General features: G+C 33.3%; 1 protein-coding gene across 2 annotated transcripts in view; it reads left to right on the top strand.

The window, feature by feature from the left end:
* The window catches only part of AGL (amylo-alpha-1,6-glucosidase and 4-alpha-glucanotransferase), a 77,788-nt gene that overhangs the window by 30,079 nt on the left and 28,038 nt on the right, over positions 1-19,671 (top strand). For both annotated transcript variants that reach the window (XM_020911956.2, XM_020911957.2), the window contains exons 10-25: positions 18-115; positions 999-1,138; positions 2,149-2,336; positions 4,133-4,256; positions 4,846-5,009; positions 5,294-5,395; positions 5,507-5,662; positions 5,754-5,904; positions 8,083-8,207; positions 8,296-8,408; positions 8,514-8,648; positions 11,242-11,372; positions 14,372-14,508; positions 14,762-14,895; positions 15,784-15,959; positions 19,424-19,526. In XM_020911956.2, the coding sequence (XP_020767615.1) occupies positions 18-115; positions 999-1,138; positions 2,149-2,336; positions 4,133-4,256; positions 4,846-5,009; positions 5,294-5,395; positions 5,507-5,662; positions 5,754-5,904; positions 8,083-8,207; positions 8,296-8,408; positions 8,514-8,648; positions 11,242-11,372; positions 14,372-14,508; positions 14,762-14,895; positions 15,784-15,959; positions 19,424-19,526 (2,177 nt within the window). The remainder of the gene's footprint in view (positions 1-17; positions 116-998; positions 1,139-2,148; positions 2,337-4,132; positions 4,257-4,845; positions 5,010-5,293; positions 5,396-5,506; positions 5,663-5,753; positions 5,905-8,082; positions 8,208-8,295; positions 8,409-8,513; positions 8,649-11,241; positions 11,373-14,371; positions 14,509-14,761; positions 14,896-15,783; positions 15,960-19,423; positions 19,527-19,671) is intronic.

Below are 19,671 nucleotides of genomic sequence, written 5' to 3'. Positions count from 1 at the left end.
AAGCTCATGTTTTCTAGGCAGTCAATTGCCTTTTGGGAAATGTGTTTTATGAACGACTGGCTGGCCATGGTCCTAAACTAGGACCTGTTACTAGAAAACATCCTTTGGTTACCAGGTATTCCATTTTGTTTTCTTCTCATGAAAGGTTAAAAATTGAAAATTGTATTAAACTCTTCAAATTAACCTAAATTTGAATTTCCTCTAATGTGTGACCCAGTATGTTTCTTAAATTGAAATAGCAGCTTTGATCTGGTAACTAGGTTTAATATTAGGGCTTCCCTGGTGGCTCAAGGTTAAAGCATCTGCCCACAATGTGGGAGACATGAGTCGATCCCTGGGTTGGGAAGATTCCCTGGAGAAGGAACTGGCAACCCACTCCAGTATTCTTGCCTGGATAATCCCATGGATGGAGGAGCCTGGTGGGCTACAGTCCACAGGGTCGCAAAGAGTCAGACACAACTGAGCTACTTCACTTCACTTCAGGCTTAATATTAATTAATTTTGTTAGGCAAATCTTTAGTTAGAGAAACTATTTTCAGTATGAACCAATTTATAATAATTTAGATTCATGTTTCTGGAGGACTGCATACTTACTAATAATTTCAGTGTTAAGCAAATTAAACAAGTATTTAGCTCTCTATAAGTAATGTATAGCAGAGATCAGTCAACTGAACCATAGTAAAAACTTTTGCAAAATAATGTCAATACTTTAGTGATTTTCTTAGTCATTCTATGAGATTTTTAAAGTTATTACTTAGAATGTTAATCAGATATACTATAATACTAACTCAATTTCTCAAATCCTACTAGATTTACTCAAAATTTCTGATGATTTTTTCACCTGTATTGAAGTTTATTTCTTATTTCTTATAAATGGTGTCAAACTAATCTTATCTATTCTATTCATTAGGGACAAAGTTTAGTTTTAATGGTATTAATTCAGATTTTCTCCAAGGAGTTTCTCTGTATGAATTTCATACTTCATTGTATCTCCCTAGATATTTTACTTTCCCTTTTGAAGACATATCCCTCTCTGTAGAAGAATCAATGATTCATGTCCCAAATAAAGCTTGTTTTCTGATGGCACATAATGGATGGGTAATGGGAGATGATCCCCTTCGAAATTTTGCTGAACCAGGTATGTCTTTTTTGTTAACTTCTCTATGGACAGGGAAATAAAAGTTCATGGCAAGCTCAGATTTTGTTCCCTGAGTAGGCTAATGGTTTCTAAATTGTTTCGTTGGAGATGCCAGAGGTGCATATAGTTTGAGAGAAGAGAAGGGACTGACAGAATGAGATTCAGCTTCTTTCTCCTTCTTTCCTTTTCTACCCCTTATCTCCTCTTCCTTAGCAGAAGAGTTCTTATATATCTATTTGATATTATGGTTCTACATTGGGCAACTCATTTGTACACAAATGTACTCATTTGCATCTTTAAAAAGCGATTTGAACCTGTATGATTACAACTGTTTACTGTAAGAGATATTTTCACTCATTAGCTAGAGGAGTATTTTTTTTAGATTCCCTGTTACTTAATGCTAGCTTCTTATTTTTTATAGCCATTTCACTGCCAGGAATAATTTTGCAGAGGACTTATCAATGTATTTATTTTTTAACATTTCAGAATCAGAAGCCTGTTTTATGTCATTAAATTTAATTCAGAAGTCTCATTTTAAAAAAAAAAATGTAGTTTTGCATTTAAATATCTCTGCCCTCTCCTTTCTAACCATTCGAAGTGAAAAATGCCACTCTGCTCTACACCATGGATTTAGTGTAACATATTGCCAAAAATTGGTAGCAGGGTGGAGATGGAGCTTTAAATGTTTTTGGTATAGCTTTAAAGGCTATACTTTTACTATTACTATTACTTTTCCTATTACTATTACTTTTCCTTTAAGAAGCAACTTGAATTTTTACTTTTGAGCACACATTTTTAGAAGAGACTGTAAGGTACAGTTTTAGCAAAATAGATCTAAATTACTGTCAATTTTTAAAAACTTTATCCCATACCATTTTAGATATAATTTTAACCTATATTTGGCTTTTGTTAGAAATAATAAATGTGATATAAAAACAACAGTTTTTCCTTGAAATAAATATTTTCATTTTATTCCTTGAACCATTAAAAGCAAGCTCCTTTTTTAACAGGTTCAGATGTTTATCTAAGGAGAGAACTTATTTGCTGGGGAGACAGTGTTAAATTACGCTATGGGAAAAAACCAGAGGACTGTCCTTATCTCTGGGCACACATGAAAAAATACACAGAAATCACTGCGACTTATTTCCAGGGCGTCCGTCTTGATAACTGTCACTCAACCCCTCTTCATGTAGCAGAGGTACAGATAAATAACTCATCTTGTTAAAGAAATCAGTGTTCTTTCCTAGCTTTCCTTAATGAGAGCATACAAATACATATTTCCTTCTGCTTGTTGAATGTAACAGTAATGTGGTGGTAGTATTTTAAAGCTTGCATAACTTGCATAATTCTGAGAATTTTTTGATGCAGATATTATGGAGTACTGGGCTATAAAACATTTGAGTTAATATTTTTATTTAAGTTAGGGACATTATATTGTCTCTGATAATACACATACAACAATATTGCCATATATATTATTAATATATTATCAATATTTTAATGTTAATATTTTTAAAGAATTAACCTTGTTAATAATTTAACAATATGTAAATATTTATTTGTCTTATTCTTATTATTAGGTTGGTTTCAATACATTAGTAGCCACTGTGAAGTCATATAGCTTATTTCGTATGATAGCAATTATTTAAACACTAGCATTACAGCATATTGAAGATAGTTTGTCTCATTGATTCAGTTTTCATTATCGTATGGAAATGTAATTATATGTAAATGTAAACATAAAAATTTTCTTTCCCTCCTCAGGTTTTTTATAGTAACTTAAGCAATGCCAACATTTATAGCATTATCTTTTATGAAACAAAAAAGATAATGCTATAAATTTTACATAATACTATAAGTGCTATAAATTTTATATAATTTATAGCATTATCATTTATGTTTATAGCTTTGTAAACACTTTAGATTTTCATTTATTTGTAATCTTTGAAAGTTTCCTAGTGACAAGTTAGTGTTCTATGGAAATGTGTGCTTAACTGAAAAACATCTATTTCTATCATTTTAAAACAGTATTATAATGCATATGTTTCAAGTCCTGTGATGAAAAATTGCTTTGATTTGGAAGAATTTAATGAACTTTATTTAAGGTAGTAGAACATTTTTAGCTTCAAAAAAAAGCAGAGTTTTTTTTTAATGTATGCCTTTAGCAATACACTTGTAAGATGGTTATAACATTATAGCAAAACTTAGAATACTAAAATTTAATTTGCTTAATTTTAAGTTTAAAAATCCTCTAGGGTCTTACATGTTAGAATTTCAAGTATTTTATTAGCCTTTGTGCAAATGTTCAAAATTTTTTTTTGAACTGATCTTATTTCTGATTAGAAGTTTTGGGGAATTCCTTGGCAGTCCAGTGGTTAGAACTCTGTGCTTTCACTGCCGTGGCCTGTGTTCAGTCCCTGGTCAGTGAACAAAGATTTAGCAAGCCACAAAGCATGGCCAGGGGAAAAAAAAAAGGGGGAGTTTATTATCATCTGCAGGAAAAACTGGCTTCAGTCTAGTCAGACCTAATCTTTACAATAGCTAAATGACACACCAGCAGGTAATTTATCATTTATAGTTTAGTCAAGGGCCTGGAAATTAATAGACTAATTAGAGATATTAAAAACAAAACATAAAATAGGGTTTGGAAAGTCTAGCAGACTTGCAGTATTATGGTTTACATTTTTTAAGTGACACTAACATTTTTCTTCTTCCTTTTTCTCCCCCTTTTGTGTTCCATCTGCAAAATCTAATCTTCCTTTTTAACTGTTATATTCGCTTTATACATTCTTTTGTTTCCTGTATGTATTGGTCCATTTTATGTTTTCTTACTTATGCACAATTAAATTTATTTGGAAATTCTCTTGGATTTCCATTTTGTCTTGCTACATGGTATTTTCCTGTGTCAAATCCATGCCTAGTCTTGCCTCCTCTCCTTCCGCAACACCATCTTGCTTTTCTCTTTCTGTTATTTTGTGACTGTGCTTTTTGCAGTACATGTTGGATGCTGCTAGGAAATTGCAACCCAATTTATATGTAGTAGCTGAACTGTTCACAGGAAGTGAAGACCTGGACAATGTCTTTGTTACTAGACTGGGCATTAGTTCCTTAATAAGAGGTAGGCTCATTGAAAGTGTTTTTCCCATCTAAAGCTTCAGTTTTTGTTTAAGTAGATTAAAAGGCATTTAATAGCTTTATGCACAGTGTTTAATAATGCTCAGCATAGTTATTGTTCTTTTAAACAGTCTACTCAAAATTTCTTAATATAACTGAATCTGTTTTCATCAGTGAAAATTTCTACTTTGGGGTAAGATATCTCATTTTAACTTAAAAGACCAATGGAATGAATTGATGACTCTTGAACAAAATCACTTTTTTGTTGTTGAAAATATATAAATCTGTTTTTCATCTCTATCTGCCTAAATGATGTAATCTTGAGATTTTTCTCCATAGATTTTATGTAACCAACATCCTAATAAGCAGCATATATTCCGTTTTTTAACCACATGAGCCGTTTCTCTGGTTAAGTTGCAGAAGAGACTTTTTTGTCATTTAAACTGATGGACATTTGTTTAAATGTTTAAATCAGTTTTATTTTTGATAATATTTTTGTGATCTGTTTTTGAAAATCAGCCACAATACAAAATCTAATCTGCTTTTGGACATTGCTAATGAAGATTGTTAAAGTATTCTGTAATGCTTTGCAGAGGCAATGAGTGCGTACGATAGCCATGAAGAGGGCAGGTTAGTTTACCGATACGGAGGAGAACCTGTTGGATCCTTTGTTCAGCCCTGTTTGAGGCCTTTAATGCCAGCTATTGCACATGCCCTGTTTATGGATATCACCCATGATAACGAGTGTCCCATTGTGGTAAGCATCCTTCCTGTTTCTTGTATTTACTTATTTTACTAAATGTTTTGATATTTAGTTCTCTGCTGTTTAATGGCAGTAATATCCACAGTACCTCAAAATAGTGCCTTAGATTTATAAGTGATTGTGATTTAAAGGTTTTTGAGTGGTTTGTTATTTGTTTTAAAGTAAATGAATATATCTTCAGAATGTATTTATGTACTTATCCTTTTACTTCATTGGGTTATAGGATGGCACTTTGCATTTGAAAGAAAATAAACTTTTGTCGTTTTACTCTTTTGTAGCATAGGTCAGCATATGATGCTCTCCCAAGTACCACAATTGTTTCCATGGCATGTTGTGCTAGTGGTAGTACTAAAGGCTATGACGAATTAGTGCCTCACCAGGTTTGTTTATGTGTTGTTTTTTAAAATCCACAAGGCTAAAACCTGATCATTTTTACCAAATTTCTCATTGTAATTAAAACATGCACATGGCTAAGTTTTTATTTTGTTCAGATTTCAGTAGTTTCTGAAGAGCGGTTTTATACTAAATGGAATCCTGCAGCATCACCATCCAACGCTGGTGAAGTTAACGCCCAAAGTGGCATTATTGCGGCCAGGTGTGCTATCAATAAACTTCACCAAGAGCTTGGAGCCAAGGGTTTTATTCAGGCAAGAAGCTACATTTTCTAGGTTTCTTTCTTAAGGTTCAGTTTTAGTGTCTTTCCAGTTTGAGCACTAATGTATTTTCTCTGTTTCTCAGGTATATGTGGATCAAGTTGATGCAGACATAGTGGCTGTAACAAGACATTCACCCAGTATCCATCAGTCAGTCGTATCTGTTTCCAGAACTGCTTTCAGGAATCCCAAGACTTCATTTTACAGCAAGGAAGTGCCTCAAATGTGCATCCCTGGTAATGTGAGCTAAAAAATGTTGTTTTGATTGTATTATATTGTTTAATTGTTAGTAATAATACATATTAAATTGTTGTTACATGTCATATATGTTGTAACACAGTGCAAATATAGATGTAGTTAAGAAAAAGAATTACAAATTTTTGATAACTTGTATTTTTACTACATGGAACAAAACCTGGAAATACTGTTAAATGTTAACATTTTTTGAATTGTAATTTTATTTTCATCTTAATACATTTTCTTATCTCCTAACTTGTATAAATGAACTTGTATTTCTTCTATACCCAGCTAGATTTATATGTATATTCATGTACATATGTATATACATATATATTTGTGTGTGTGTCCAAGTATTTTGTGTACATGTATACATATATTTACATAGATAAACTAAAATGGAAAATAGTTTAATATTTAAGGCACTTTGTAATCCATCCTCATCTGTTTCAACCAAATAGATATTATCACTGGTCCCTAAGTAGCCTTGCTCCTACTTATATATGAATTCTTTACATCTTTCAAGGACTAAAGTTTAACCTCCTTTGAGATGCCTTCTCTAAGTACTCAGTAAACTCTCTGTCCTCTGAGCGTATAGCAATTATAGTCTCTGTAGCACTCAGACATTGTAAAATGCATCCTTGAGGTATATACTTATTAGTGCTTGTTTGTTTTCTAGACATGTGTATTTAATTTCCTTATTTATTATTATATATAATATATTATGGCATAACATGCTCCTGTGCATATAGCAGCTGTCCAAGTCTGTTGACTGAGTGAATGAAGCTTCTCACAAAAATCATCATATTCTATATTTGTTGCTAATTGCAAAATATTCATAACTCCCATTTTTAGAAGTTATCAACTTGAATAGTTTTAGGGTTAAATGTCTATTGCTTTTTTTTTTAACTGTTCACAAGTTTATATTCAGTAATCTTACCTGGTTGTTGCTAATATACATATATATTTTCACATGGTTGCACTCAGTGTATACAGTAATATCTCAGGGTTTTGTTTTGTTTTGTTTTTGATCAGTGATCATTAAAAACATTTTCCATTTTGTCAGTCCACATAATTGTGATTTTCATTATGTTGAATGTTTTATATTTTATTATGTTAGCATTCCATTTTTAACGTTTATGTGTGTGTTTAGCAGTGTTTTTTTTTTTTAATCTTTCTTTTTTTTTGGCAGTGTTCTTTAAGATTTCATTATACACTAGAAATAATCTTTTTGTTTTGAGTACTTTTCTCAGTATATATTTTCAGAAGTAGATTTCTGGATCAGAAGCTCTTTCATTGTCAGGTTAATAGCTTGAAGTTCAAATTATTTAAATAATAAAGTTTCAGTTTTATATATCTTTTGATCTAGCAATTCTATTTCCAGGTATGTATCTGAGAAACTCTCCTACATTTCCATTAAGAAATATGCACAAAAATATTTATTGTAACGTTATTTATAATAGAGGAAAAACACTGACAATCGTGGTTAAATGAATACATTTTGGTATACTCATACAGGGAATACCGTTGGCATTTGAAATAAATGCGGTAGAGCTAACATAGCAGTGTAACCAAATCTGAAAAACTACAGTGTTATCCGACAGAAAAGAAGTTGCACAAGTGTATATATAACTTGAATCCACTTACATAAACTTGGAAATATAGAGAATAGTATGTGGTGCTTAGGGAAACATGTATATGTAGTAAAAATGCACAGGATCAATGCAGACCAACCTGCAGGTAGTGGTTACCTCTGAAGGGAAAGAAAGGGAACACAGGGACATCAGTTGGGTTTGGAATATTTTCTTAAGTGAGGTAGTGGGATCTGGGTGTTTTAACTTTTCCCTACTTTTTCTGTCCTTGAAATATTCCATTTTTAAAATGTAAGCCTTTCAAGTGGTCTACTTTCTCTCCTGTCAATATTAGGCAGGTTTCACATTGTTTCCCAGAGCTAAACTGTTATTACTTGATGAAATCTCTTTTAAATAGTTTTGTTAATTTTTTAAAAGCATTTGTAAAAACTGTATGTTACATAGAATTATCTACTCTCAGATTGCTTTTTTTTTAAGTTAGCTAATATATTCAACTTTAAGTTAAATGATTTAAAACCCCTTTAGCAGTTCTTAATTTCAGATGGTTTAATATGAAATTTTGTTAAAGTTTTTATATATTCCTAGGCAAAATTGAAGAAGTAGTTCTTGAAGCTAGAACTGTTGAGAGAAATACAGCACCTTATAGGAAGGATGCTAATTCAATCAATGGAATACCAAACATCACAGTAGAAATTAGAGAACATATTCAGGTACTTCGGACTCTCATCTCACTACTGTATTTAACATTTTAAGGACATTAGAATTATTTATTGAATAGTTTTATATATTTTTTTCAAGCTCAATGAAAGTAAAATTGTTAAACAAGCTGGAGTTACTACAAAAGGACCCAATGAATATATTCAAGAAATAGAATTTGAAAATTTGTCTCCAGGAAGTGTTATTATATTCAGGTAGAGTTCAAGCTATTGACTTAATATTTAAAATGTTTTACATATTCTGTTAATTTTGAATAAATTACTCCTAAAAATCAACCACATTTTAATTAATGTTTTCAGAGTTAGTCTTGATCCACATGCGCAAGTTGCTGTTGGAATTCTTCGAAATCATCTAACACAGTTCAGTCCTCACTTTAAATCTGGGAGTCTTGCTGTTGACAACGCAGATCCTATATTAAAAATTCCTTTTGCTTCGTAAGTGTGCCTTATTTTACGGAGATTTGCCACTTTAATAATTGATAAGTTGTCACAAGCTTGATTTAAGCAGTTTTAAGGCTTTTCTATATCTTTGTTACTCACAGGATAGTCCAAGGACCAGCAGTATTGACATCACTTATTGTTAACATTTTGTCCTTTTGCTTTATCATTTGGGTGCACACATGCTCTCTCACTCATACATGCTCTCTAGATAGATATACATACATATATACATATGTACACACACATATATATGTATATACACATCTTTATATATACACACATACAGTTTTTCTGAGCTATTTGAGATTAAGTTACATGCGTCATACTCTTTACCATTTCATTTTTTTAATGCCAATACATTGTTCTAATATCTGGCTATACCATAGTTTATTTCATCAGTCTCCATTTTTTGGACACTTACTTGGACCAGTTATTTACACTTTATTCATTTCAGTTTCCTCCTTTGGAAAATAAGGCTTAAAATAATTCCTACCTCTTAGATTTTATAAGTATTAAATTGGATAATGCACATGAAACACTTAACACAATTCATGGCACATAACAAATGCTCAATACATGTTATATATCATGAATACTAGGATAATTTCCAGGAATGGAATTTCTGAGTTAGACTATCATGTATTTGAGGCTTTTAATACTGCCAGATCCCTTCCAGAAAGATTATATTAATATTTTCAGCTGTATGTAAATGTCTAGTATCCCACATCCTTACTGAGTATATGTTATTATAATGTAATGTGTAAGAGCATAAAGGATGGGACCAGACTGCCTGGATTTAAATTCAATTTCAGACTTATAAACTGTAAGAAGTAAGACTTTGGGCAAGTTACTTAGGAGATATAGTGACTCTGAGAACAGTGTTTGACAGAGAGTACTAGTGATCAATAAGTGTGAGCTATTACTAGTCAAATTGGTAATTATAAAGTACTTTAAAATTACATCTCAATTTATTTTAAATATTAAGCTAATTTCTGTGTTCATAAGTCATTTGTATTTATTTAGTGAAATGTCATTTTTAAATATCAGTTTGTTTTTCTGTTCTGTTCAATTGGTTTTGTTGTTCTAGAAGAGCTTTATTAGTAAGGATATTAACTCTTAATTCAAGCCATACTTAGATACATTATTTTAAAAATCTGAGATGAAGCAGTTTTGTGCTTCTATGGCATGTTTATAAAATGGCACTGCTGCTGCTGCTGCTGCTAAGTCACTTCAGTCGTGTCCAACTCTGTGCGATCTCACAGACGGCAGCCCACCAGGCTCCCCCACCCCTGGGATTCTCCAGGCAAGAACACTGGAGTGGGTTGCCATTTCCTTCTCCAATGCATGAAAGTGAAAAGTGAAAGTGCAGTCGCTCAGTCGTGTCCGACTCTTAGCGACCCCACGGACTGCAGCCCACCAGGCTCCTCCATCCTTGGGATTCTCCAGGCAGGAGTACTGGAGTGGGGTGCCACTGCCTTCTCCAATAAAATGGCACATTCCTCATCAAAGCTACTAAGATTATCTCAGGACAAGAATCTTCACTTGAATATGCTGTCCAGGTGATTCTTATGCAAGGAGTTCACTGGCTACATGTTGGTAAATACTGCAGTAGAATGGAGTTGGTACTGAGGCTGCTGATTTGACTCACAAATTACAAAGGGTCAGTCCCAGGTGAGAGGAGGGAAGCTAGCAGAGACAGAGGCATCAAAGCAGAGCTGACAGCTTTCTAAGTTGATGGTGGGGAGTTAGTCACTAAGTCGTGTTCTAAGTTGAGACAGAAGTAAATGAGAAAGAGAATATTTTCAAGAAAATATGTGTTCACATAATATTCACGAGGATATGTATTCAGTTATATAAGGTGATTTACCTGAGTAATTAGAAGTGCAAGAAAGTAGGGTTTCAGTTGCATTCAGGTAGGTGTGGTCCCTTACACAATCTCACTGCTAACTGAAACTTTGTTGAAACTAAAGCCCTGAGAGTTAGTTTCTGCATTCTGATCATTATCAAGAAACAACTTTAAGAAAATCTTAGTTCTTTGAACAACAAATCCGAAAGGTAGTGCAACCTTAGGAAAGGACAGAAAGGAAAAGGAGAGATAGGCAACAGTAGAATAACACATGATTTCTAAGGTAGTTAACTGTGACTTTTGATTATCCTTCTACTGGTCCTTTGATAATTATTTTGAGTTTAAGATAGTATAAAATGCTTGTCATATATAGGAGAATATAAAGGAGAAAAAAGACTAAGTCTGAAATAGAAAGATTAAAAACACAAATTTAAAAGATAAAGGGTATAACAACCAAAAGATTTTTTCAGTGTACTTCTAATTAATAAAATTTAGCACTTGATTAATTCCTTGTCTTGGAAGAAGTGTTACTTCTAATTGAGTTTTCAGCATGTTTGTTGTTTAATTGTTGTTTATAATGTGTACTGCTTACAATGTATAGTATAATGCTGAGTTCCTAAAACATACATTTCTAAAACCATACATTTTATGGTTATGGTTCAGATTTTCTTCTTTATTTTTATTGAGAGCAAGTGGAATTTCATTATATTTAACCAGTTTTCTTTATTTTCCAATTGTTAGTATTGCCTCTAGATTAACTTTGGCTGAACTAAATCAGGTACTTTACCGATGTGAATCAGAAGAACAAGAAGATGGTGGAGGATGTTATAACATACCAAACTGGTTACCTCTTAAATATGCAGGTCTTCAAGGTAAGCAAGTATAAAGATGGTGAAGCTTTTCAGGGGTATTTTTTTAGAGTTATGTGGTATCTTCCTTATAGAAATAAGAGTATGGGCTCAGAGTTCAACTGCTTGGGTTCAGATCATGGCTCTGCCACCTACTCATTGATTGACCTCTGACAAGTAACTTAAATTCTCTGTGCCCCAACTTCTGCCTTCATAAAATGTGAATAGTATTGTCTAATTCATAAACTTTTGTGAGGATTAAATGAGATCATTCATTTGGGCCCCAAATGGGACTAGGTTGTAAGTATAGTCATCTTTTTTCATATAATTTGAAATATTTTTTATCGCCTATTTGCTTTATCCTACAAAGAGAACTTTTAGTTAAATATTTTGTAGTTAGAATAGTTGTAAACTGAGATAAAGGAACTAAATATTTAACTGTCAGCGTAATTCATTTGGTTAGCCATATTTTCTTAGGTTTTTATTTAGGAAATTTGGTTTACTGCACATATAGTCCTGGTTCATGAAGTTTACAACTTAACAAGCCTCCTTTTCAACTCCTAATTTCTTTGTACATCTCCCATCTTTAAGGGCCAATTCAATTCTTACATCTTCCACAAATCCTTCCTTAACTATTGATTTCATAGTAATTTCTTTGTCTTCCAGACATCCATTGTATTTATCTAGTATATCTCTTATTAACCCTTGGAATTTATTGCTTTATTTTAATAATGAATATACTATTTTTTGTGAATGTTTGATCATGATCAAGAAATAGGTTTTAGAACCAAACTATGGGTTCCACTGACTAGCTTTAATTATATGGTAAATTGTGGCTCAGTTTTTTCATCTGTAAAATTGAAATAAAACTAGTATTTACCACAAGGGCTTACTGTTGGCATTAAATGAGTTAATATGTATGAAGTACTTAGACAGTGAGTGGTTAGTTCATAGTAAGTATTCAGTGATAACTAGCTATCAAACTCCACTAAGTAGACTGTACCCTTAGAAGAATAATGTTTGCCTTTTGAAGGATTCTTGTTTTTAGCTTTCATACCTTCTGCAAAATCAAGCATGTAAGAAGCTTTCAATAAAAAATTTTAAGACTTTTTATGCTTATGACATTTTTTCTGAAATATTCTCATTTTTTATTTTGTGCTGTAATAAAGAAATGTACGTGTTTCAGCCATAAGCAGATATCTACTCCATTTTCATTCCAAGATGTTAAACTCCTTTTTCTACTTGCCTGAAAAGACTGTACTTGTGTGAACTTCTTTTCTCGCCTTTATGTTCCTTGTAATTAATTAAGTATAGTTATAGACATAACTATACTTTCTATTTTCCTACTACTTTCTCATGAAATGATTTTTCTCATTCATTCTAAATATAATTGCCCTTATTTATCTTTTTACCCTATACCAATCCGTATTTCCTCTGGCTGTTTAATATTTCCGACGATCACCTTGTATTTCCAGTAGGCTTTTAATAACAACCTCAGATTACTCAAATCACACTTAACCATTTCACTGACCTTTCTCTTCTCTAACCCGAATTCCCCTTCCCTACTTCTTGTAACAATAATATCTTAAATTTATATATTTAACTTTAAATTTTCAAAACATGCTTATTATATACAATAAAATTAATTAAATTCTAACTAAATAAATTTATTTGGAATGAAGTCAGTGAAGCCAATATAATTTTAAATTGCTACCCTACTAAGTGATGGAAAGAAGTATTGTTCTAGCTGTCTGTCATTGAAATAACAATATGTTATATATACATAGAAATTCTTTGCAACCCTATGGATTATAGCCCGCCAGGCTCCTCTGTCCATGGGATACTCCAGGCAAGAATACTGGAGTGAGTTGCCATTTCTTCCAGGGGATCTTCCTGACCCAGGGATTGAACATACTACATCTCCTGCATTGGCAAGTGGATCCTCTTACCACTGAGGCACCTGGGAAGTCCAAAAATTTCTATGGCACAGTGGTAAAGAATCTGCCTGCCAATGCAGATGACTCAAGAGTTGCAGGTTCAATCCCTGGCTTGGGAAGATGCCCTGGAGTAAGAAATGACAACCCACTCCAGTATTCTTGCCTGGAAAATTCCATGAACAGAGGAGCCTCATGGGCTACAGTACATGGAGTCACAAAGAATCAGACATGACTGAGCACACACACACACACACACACACACACACACACGTGCATAGAAATTCTGATATTTCTAATTGAGTGGTACTTGAGGATATGTCTGTATACATCATTTTGATACTTTATTTAGTTCCAAGTACCTCCTGCTATGGGCTTCCCTGGTGGCTCAGCAATAAAGAGCCCACCTGCTGATGCAGGAGACAGAGTCGATTTCTGGAGAAGGAAATGGTGACCCACTCCAGTATTCTTGCCTGGAAAATCCATGGACAGAAGAACCTGGTGGCAGGATCCAATCCATGAGGTTGCAAAAGAGTCAGACAACTTAGCAACTAAACAACAACACAAACTCCTGTTATATTTCAAAGTTTCTCTCCAGAACAGACTTTGTTCTTAGTATCACCATAGGTGAGCTTGCTGTCTCTGAGGCCAGTTCTATGGTTTTTCTTAAATCTTGCTTGAATATTCATGAATCTACCACTTTTCAACTGTAAAAAGACAAACTTAGCAGTTTTCTTCCCCTAGATGCCTTAGGATAGGGAAGCTGGGCCAATTGCCTTTGAATATTGTAATATTAAAATTCAAAAGAGCAAGACTAACCCCAGAAAACAGGAATCTTGGAAAACTCTGCATCGCTCACGTGACCAACCGCAGTCCCCATCAGCCTGCCTTTGTATCTTGGTTCAAGGCAGTGTTGCCACACTTACCTCCAGTCATGGGAAGTGCCACTGAGGATTATGCTGCTCTTGTATCTAGCTGTATGTATATTCACCCTCAATCACTGGAGACTAGCAGCAGGTTGCCGGGCTATGAGAGCAAACTACCTCTGCCAGTGATGAAATTGGTATTGATATTTCTTTGAATTTTCAGGATTAATGTCCGTATTGGCAGAAATAAGACCAAAGAATGACTTGGGGCATCCGTTCTGTGGTAATTTGAGATCTGGAGACTGGATGATTGACTATGTCAGTAACCGACTTATTTCACGGTCAGGAACTATTGCTGAAGTAAGTAAAGTTATATTCTCATCCAAAAGAATAGAAGGTGGGGGGCATAGTAAGAAATATATATTAACATATATGTTTATGTTGTTTTCTAACCTGAAACATTTTTCAGTCCTTCTCCATCTTTCAGTTCTTATAAGTGAAAATCTGGTTAATAGATTGCTAGATAATACAATGGCATGTTTGGATTTAGCTCTTAAAATACACCTAACCTATAAGCACACCAAGTTAACTTTGAAAATTATTTTTATAACAGGTTGGTAAATGGTTGCAGGCTATGTTCTTCTACCTGAAGCAGATCCCACGTTACCTTATCCCGTGTTACTTTGATGCTATATTAATCGGTGCATACACCACTCTTCTGGATGTAGCATGGAAGCAAATGTCAAGGTATACCCAGCAAAGCTTGAGTAGATAGGCATGTTGGTGTAGAAGCCACATACAGTCAGTGTATACACTCTTAAAAAGACCAAAACATCAGGAATTGTCATGCATGCATAGAGCTGAAAAAGTTAATAAGTGGGAATAAAATGTATTAACATCCTTTAATCTGGAATGTATAGAAACAAACTTAGATATTAAAATCTATTCTATAAAGCTAAAAAACATGTTGATGGGAAATTTTAATTGCTTGGTGTTATCTCTATTCCTCAAGTTGTTAAGTTAATGGATAAAATTTTTTAAATCTACATACTATTTTTTTCTAATTTTTTATTAGTTAAGAGAAAAAATATTCTGCTATTGTTCTAAATGAAATATGCCTTTATTAGCGATTTCCCTGAGATGAAACCACAGGCTGGAATGTACCAGTGAAGAGCAGCCAAGGCAATTTGGGCATAACTTCAGAAAGGATAAAACTTCAACTCTACCACATGTTTTACAATAAACATTTTAAAGCCAGCTAGATAGAATACTGGGTGAAATGAAAGCAGTTCTGAAACCTTAACCAAATTTAAAATTCTGCTTAACTGATTTTAGCATTGCTACACATTTGAATAGAGAAACTTTTTGAAGAGAAAAAAAGAACTAAAATAATACTGCTAAAAGTTTTTGAATCAATAAGGCATAAAATTTCAGGTATGCAAGATGAGTAAGTTTTGAGATCTAACATACAGCGTTGTGGCTGTAAATAACAATTTGTATTGTGCCCTTAAAAATCTGTTTTAAAAAGTAGATTCTCAAATTAGGTGTTCTTACCCTAATAAATTTTTTTGAATAAGTAATAAAAATTTTTTTATTTCTACCCATAACACTTTGAACTCTATAACTTTGTTGCAGCTTTGTTCAGAATGGTTCTACCTTTGTGAAACACCTTTCCTTGGGTTCAGTCCAAATGTGTGGAGTAGGAAGATTCTCTTCTCTGCCACTTCTTTCACCTTCCCTTACGGATGTACCGTGCAGGCTGAATGAGATCACAAGAGAGAAGGAACAGTGTTGCGTGTCTCTTGCTGCAGGTAAGAAACTATGGGACAAGGTTAAAATGTGTCAGTCAGTATTAGGAAAATTATAAAGAAATGATTATTTTTAAAAATTCATGATGTTTTCCAAGATTTTATATTACTGATTAGTAAAATTTCACAGGCATACATTTATAAAAATAATAACGGTGCTATTTAGTATCACTGTGCGCCAGACATTTATTTATGTGCATTTTTTTCTTTTGGCCAGTTAATCCCTTTCTTCTGCATGTGTATTTTTTCCAACTTATAACATTTTGCATTTTTCAATCAAATCTGTTTTAGTACCTTTCCCATTACAGTCTACTTTTTTTTCCACAATATAAAAAATTAACCCAACCTTGTAATTACCAAGAGATCATGTGGAGATCCTCTACAAGTTACAAAACACAAAGCAAATGCTAAATAATTTTTATTATGTGTCTAATTGCAATTAAATGCTTCCAACTCCATTAGCATCTTTCCTGAAAGTGTATTTAAAACCCAAATCAAGTAACATATATAATTCTCAGCAAAATAGGCTTTTGGTTCCTTTTTAATAAATTTCAAGCTATTTCTAAAAATTATTTAATATTTGAGTCCACTGAAGTTAAGAACTTCCAAACTAAACAGAAATACCAATTGCTGGATGAAAGTAATGGTATTGTCTATGTGATTGCCTCTGCTTACCCTTAAATTTGCATTCACTTAGACCAATAAAAATGACCTACTAGGACCAACAACTAAAAAAGAAATTAACATTTCACTTAGAAGGATTATATGAACCTTCTGAATGTTTTAATTATATAATTGTGTTTTAGATTTTCACTCAACTATTTGATATACTTCTGTACTTTCCCCTGTGAATCCATAGCAGATGGTCATAAAACTGAACACGAACATTGTGGAAAAAATGCAGAAGCTGATTTTAAAGCCTATTGTTTAGAAACCTATTATATAAAATAGTGATCTCAACATTTTTTATTATCCACTGCTGTTGTTAAACACTCCCAAAATGAATGTATTGAATATTGAGATCATAAATGATATACTCATATGTTAGTATACTTGGTATGTTTACATATCATGTACAATATAAAACAAAAAAAAAAACTAAAAATATAGTTTGTAAATATGGATAGAAGTTCCGGTATTTCTTTCTAGCATCCTAAAGGAGAGTTTTGTGTATTCCATACTAGCAATATATAGGACTGTATACGGATTTGCAGATAGATTTCTTGGTTTCATTTTTAAATGATACAAAGGCTACTTCCTTTTCTGACAGTGATACAAAATATGTGTATAATTATAAACTTTTACACTAATTGACAAGGTAGAAATTATTCAGAAGATGTGTGATCTGTAAGTCATATATTCTGAAAGGTCAAAAAGTTAATATAGGGCTTCCCTGGGAATCTGCCTGCCAATGCAGGAGACACAGGTTCAATCCCTGGTCCAGGAAGATCCCACATGCCACAAAGCAGCTAAGCCCATATGCCGCAACTATTGAGCCTGTGCTCTAGAGCCCATGAGCCGCAACTACTGGAGCCCACATGCCCCGTAGCCCATGATCTGCAACAAGAGAAGCCACTGCAATGAGAAGCCCACACACCGCAACTAGAGAGTAGTCCCTGCTCGTTGCAACTAGAGAAAAGCCTGTGCAGCAACTGAAGACTCGGCACAGGCAAAAATAAAATTAATTAATTAATTTAAAAAATGTTTTAGTGAATACAAATATTTTCACACAGCTATGCTAGAGGTTTTAGTTTTGACTTTTTTAACAAGAGTGCCTGTGTTCAGGGCATACCAACTCAAACTTACCCTTGGATCTGTCTATACTTACATTTTATACCAGGTGTTAAGTGGGTTAAAGTACTAGGAAATGTGTACAACGTGGAGTACTATATATATACATATTCGCTGCTGTCTTCAGTACCGTCATCAACCATATTTATAAACTGTGTGTCAACCTTGTATGTTGGTGCTCGGTTGCTCAGTAGTGTCTGACTCCTTGCCACCACACGGACTGTAGCCCACTAGGCTCCTCTGTCCATGGAATTTTCCCGGCAAGAATACTAGAATGGGTTGCCATTTCCTTCTCCAGGGCATCTTCCTGACCCAGGGATCAAACCTGCATCTCCTGCTTGGCAGGCAGATTTTTACCACTATACCACCTGGGAAGTCTAACTGTGTATAAACAATATAAAGGTTTTTAGGGAAATTTTATACCACTATTTGGGAGAAAATAGAGAAAGAAATGTCTGATGTTATCTCTAGTTCTGATCTTTTCCTAACTGAAAAAGATAATGTCTTTCTCCAAGGTGAAGACCTAACAAACAGAAACTTTAATTGTGAAGTATTGCCAATATTTTGTCTTAGTCAAATTCTCTCACCTCTCAGTTTACCTTTTATAATTAATCTTTTATTTCATTCATCCAATACACTTTCATAGTGATATATACCAGTTAGAGTTTTCAGTGATATAACTTGGCAAATAAGTTTAATGAGGTTTCTGTTATCATGGGTTGTATTTTCTACTGAGGAGGGACATTCATTCAACAAACCAGAAGACAAACAAGATAATGTCAGATAGTGTTAAGTGTTTAGAAAATAGTTATGAATGAATGCTGTGAACATGTTATTTATGACCTGAGTTTTTCTTCCCTGAAATTTTTGTTACATTTATACTTCAGCAGTTTTTTTTAAAGTGAAATGCTAATTTCCTTTGCTTTATTTTCCTGCTGATTGTTACATATAACAATTGTATTTCTTTTCACATTTCATAAGAAACCAAACTCAATATAAAAGTAAAATTTTAGATTTTATCTATGGTCATTCTGTTTTACTTCCTGTATAAAGGCTGCAGTTACCTAAAGTTTTCAAGTGATTTAACATCTGAAATCCTTGTTTTCACCTTTAAAAGTTGTTTCTAACAAACTGTGACACTTTTAAATGGTTTTAAGTTAATGGAAAATTTGGTGATAAAGTAATAACCCTAGAGCGACAGACCAATAAACATGTAATTATTTGTCATTAAGGTAATCATCCCATGTTTAGATTAATTTGTTGCCTTCAAACTGCAGGTAGAACCTTTTATAGTATATCATTATTACTATATTGAGTGTTTCTTTATGTGTTAAATATCTGACCTCTGATTTTAATCTTTAATTTGCTAAAAGAAAGTTTGTATTTAAAAATTCACACATTCTAACCAGTTCAAATAAGCATCACTCTATAGCACTGATTCTTAGTCTATTTTGAGTGACAGATTCCTTTAAGAATCAGATATGATTATGGAACCTCATCACACAAAAGTAGACATAAGAATAACCATACATTCTGCAGAATATTTTAAGAGAGTTTGAAGACTCTTTTCACCTCTTCCTTAACCCCAAAGTTTAGAGCAGCTCATCTATAGTCGTGGAGTTCATAAGCTTGTGTATACTGAGGTTAATAGATTACTCTACTATGTTTTCTGTTAGGCTTACCTCACTTCTCTGCTGGTATTTTCCGCTGCTGGGGAAGGGATACTTTTATTGCCCTTAGAGGTCTACTGCTGATTACTGGACGCTATTTGGAGGCCAGGTAGGAAATCTTTAAAAAGTTGCAATGCAAGTTTATGTCTGAGTGTTTTTCGGTGCTCTTCAGACCTTTCTTATTCATCTATTCTCAACATTTGGTAGGTAGGCATGTTTTCCTGAGGTGTGTTTTTTATTTTATTTGTTGTGTG

Source organism: Odocoileus virginianus, chromosome 5 (genome assembly GCF_023699985.2).
Source record: "Odocoileus virginianus isolate 20LAN1187 ecotype Illinois chromosome 5, Ovbor_1.2, whole genome shotgun sequence".
Classification (NCBI taxonomy): Eukaryota; Metazoa; Chordata; class Mammalia; order Artiodactyla; family Cervidae; genus Odocoileus; species Odocoileus virginianus.
The sequence above is the reverse complement of the archived record's forward strand: the minus strand, read 5'-3'. Positions and strand labels throughout refer to the sequence as shown.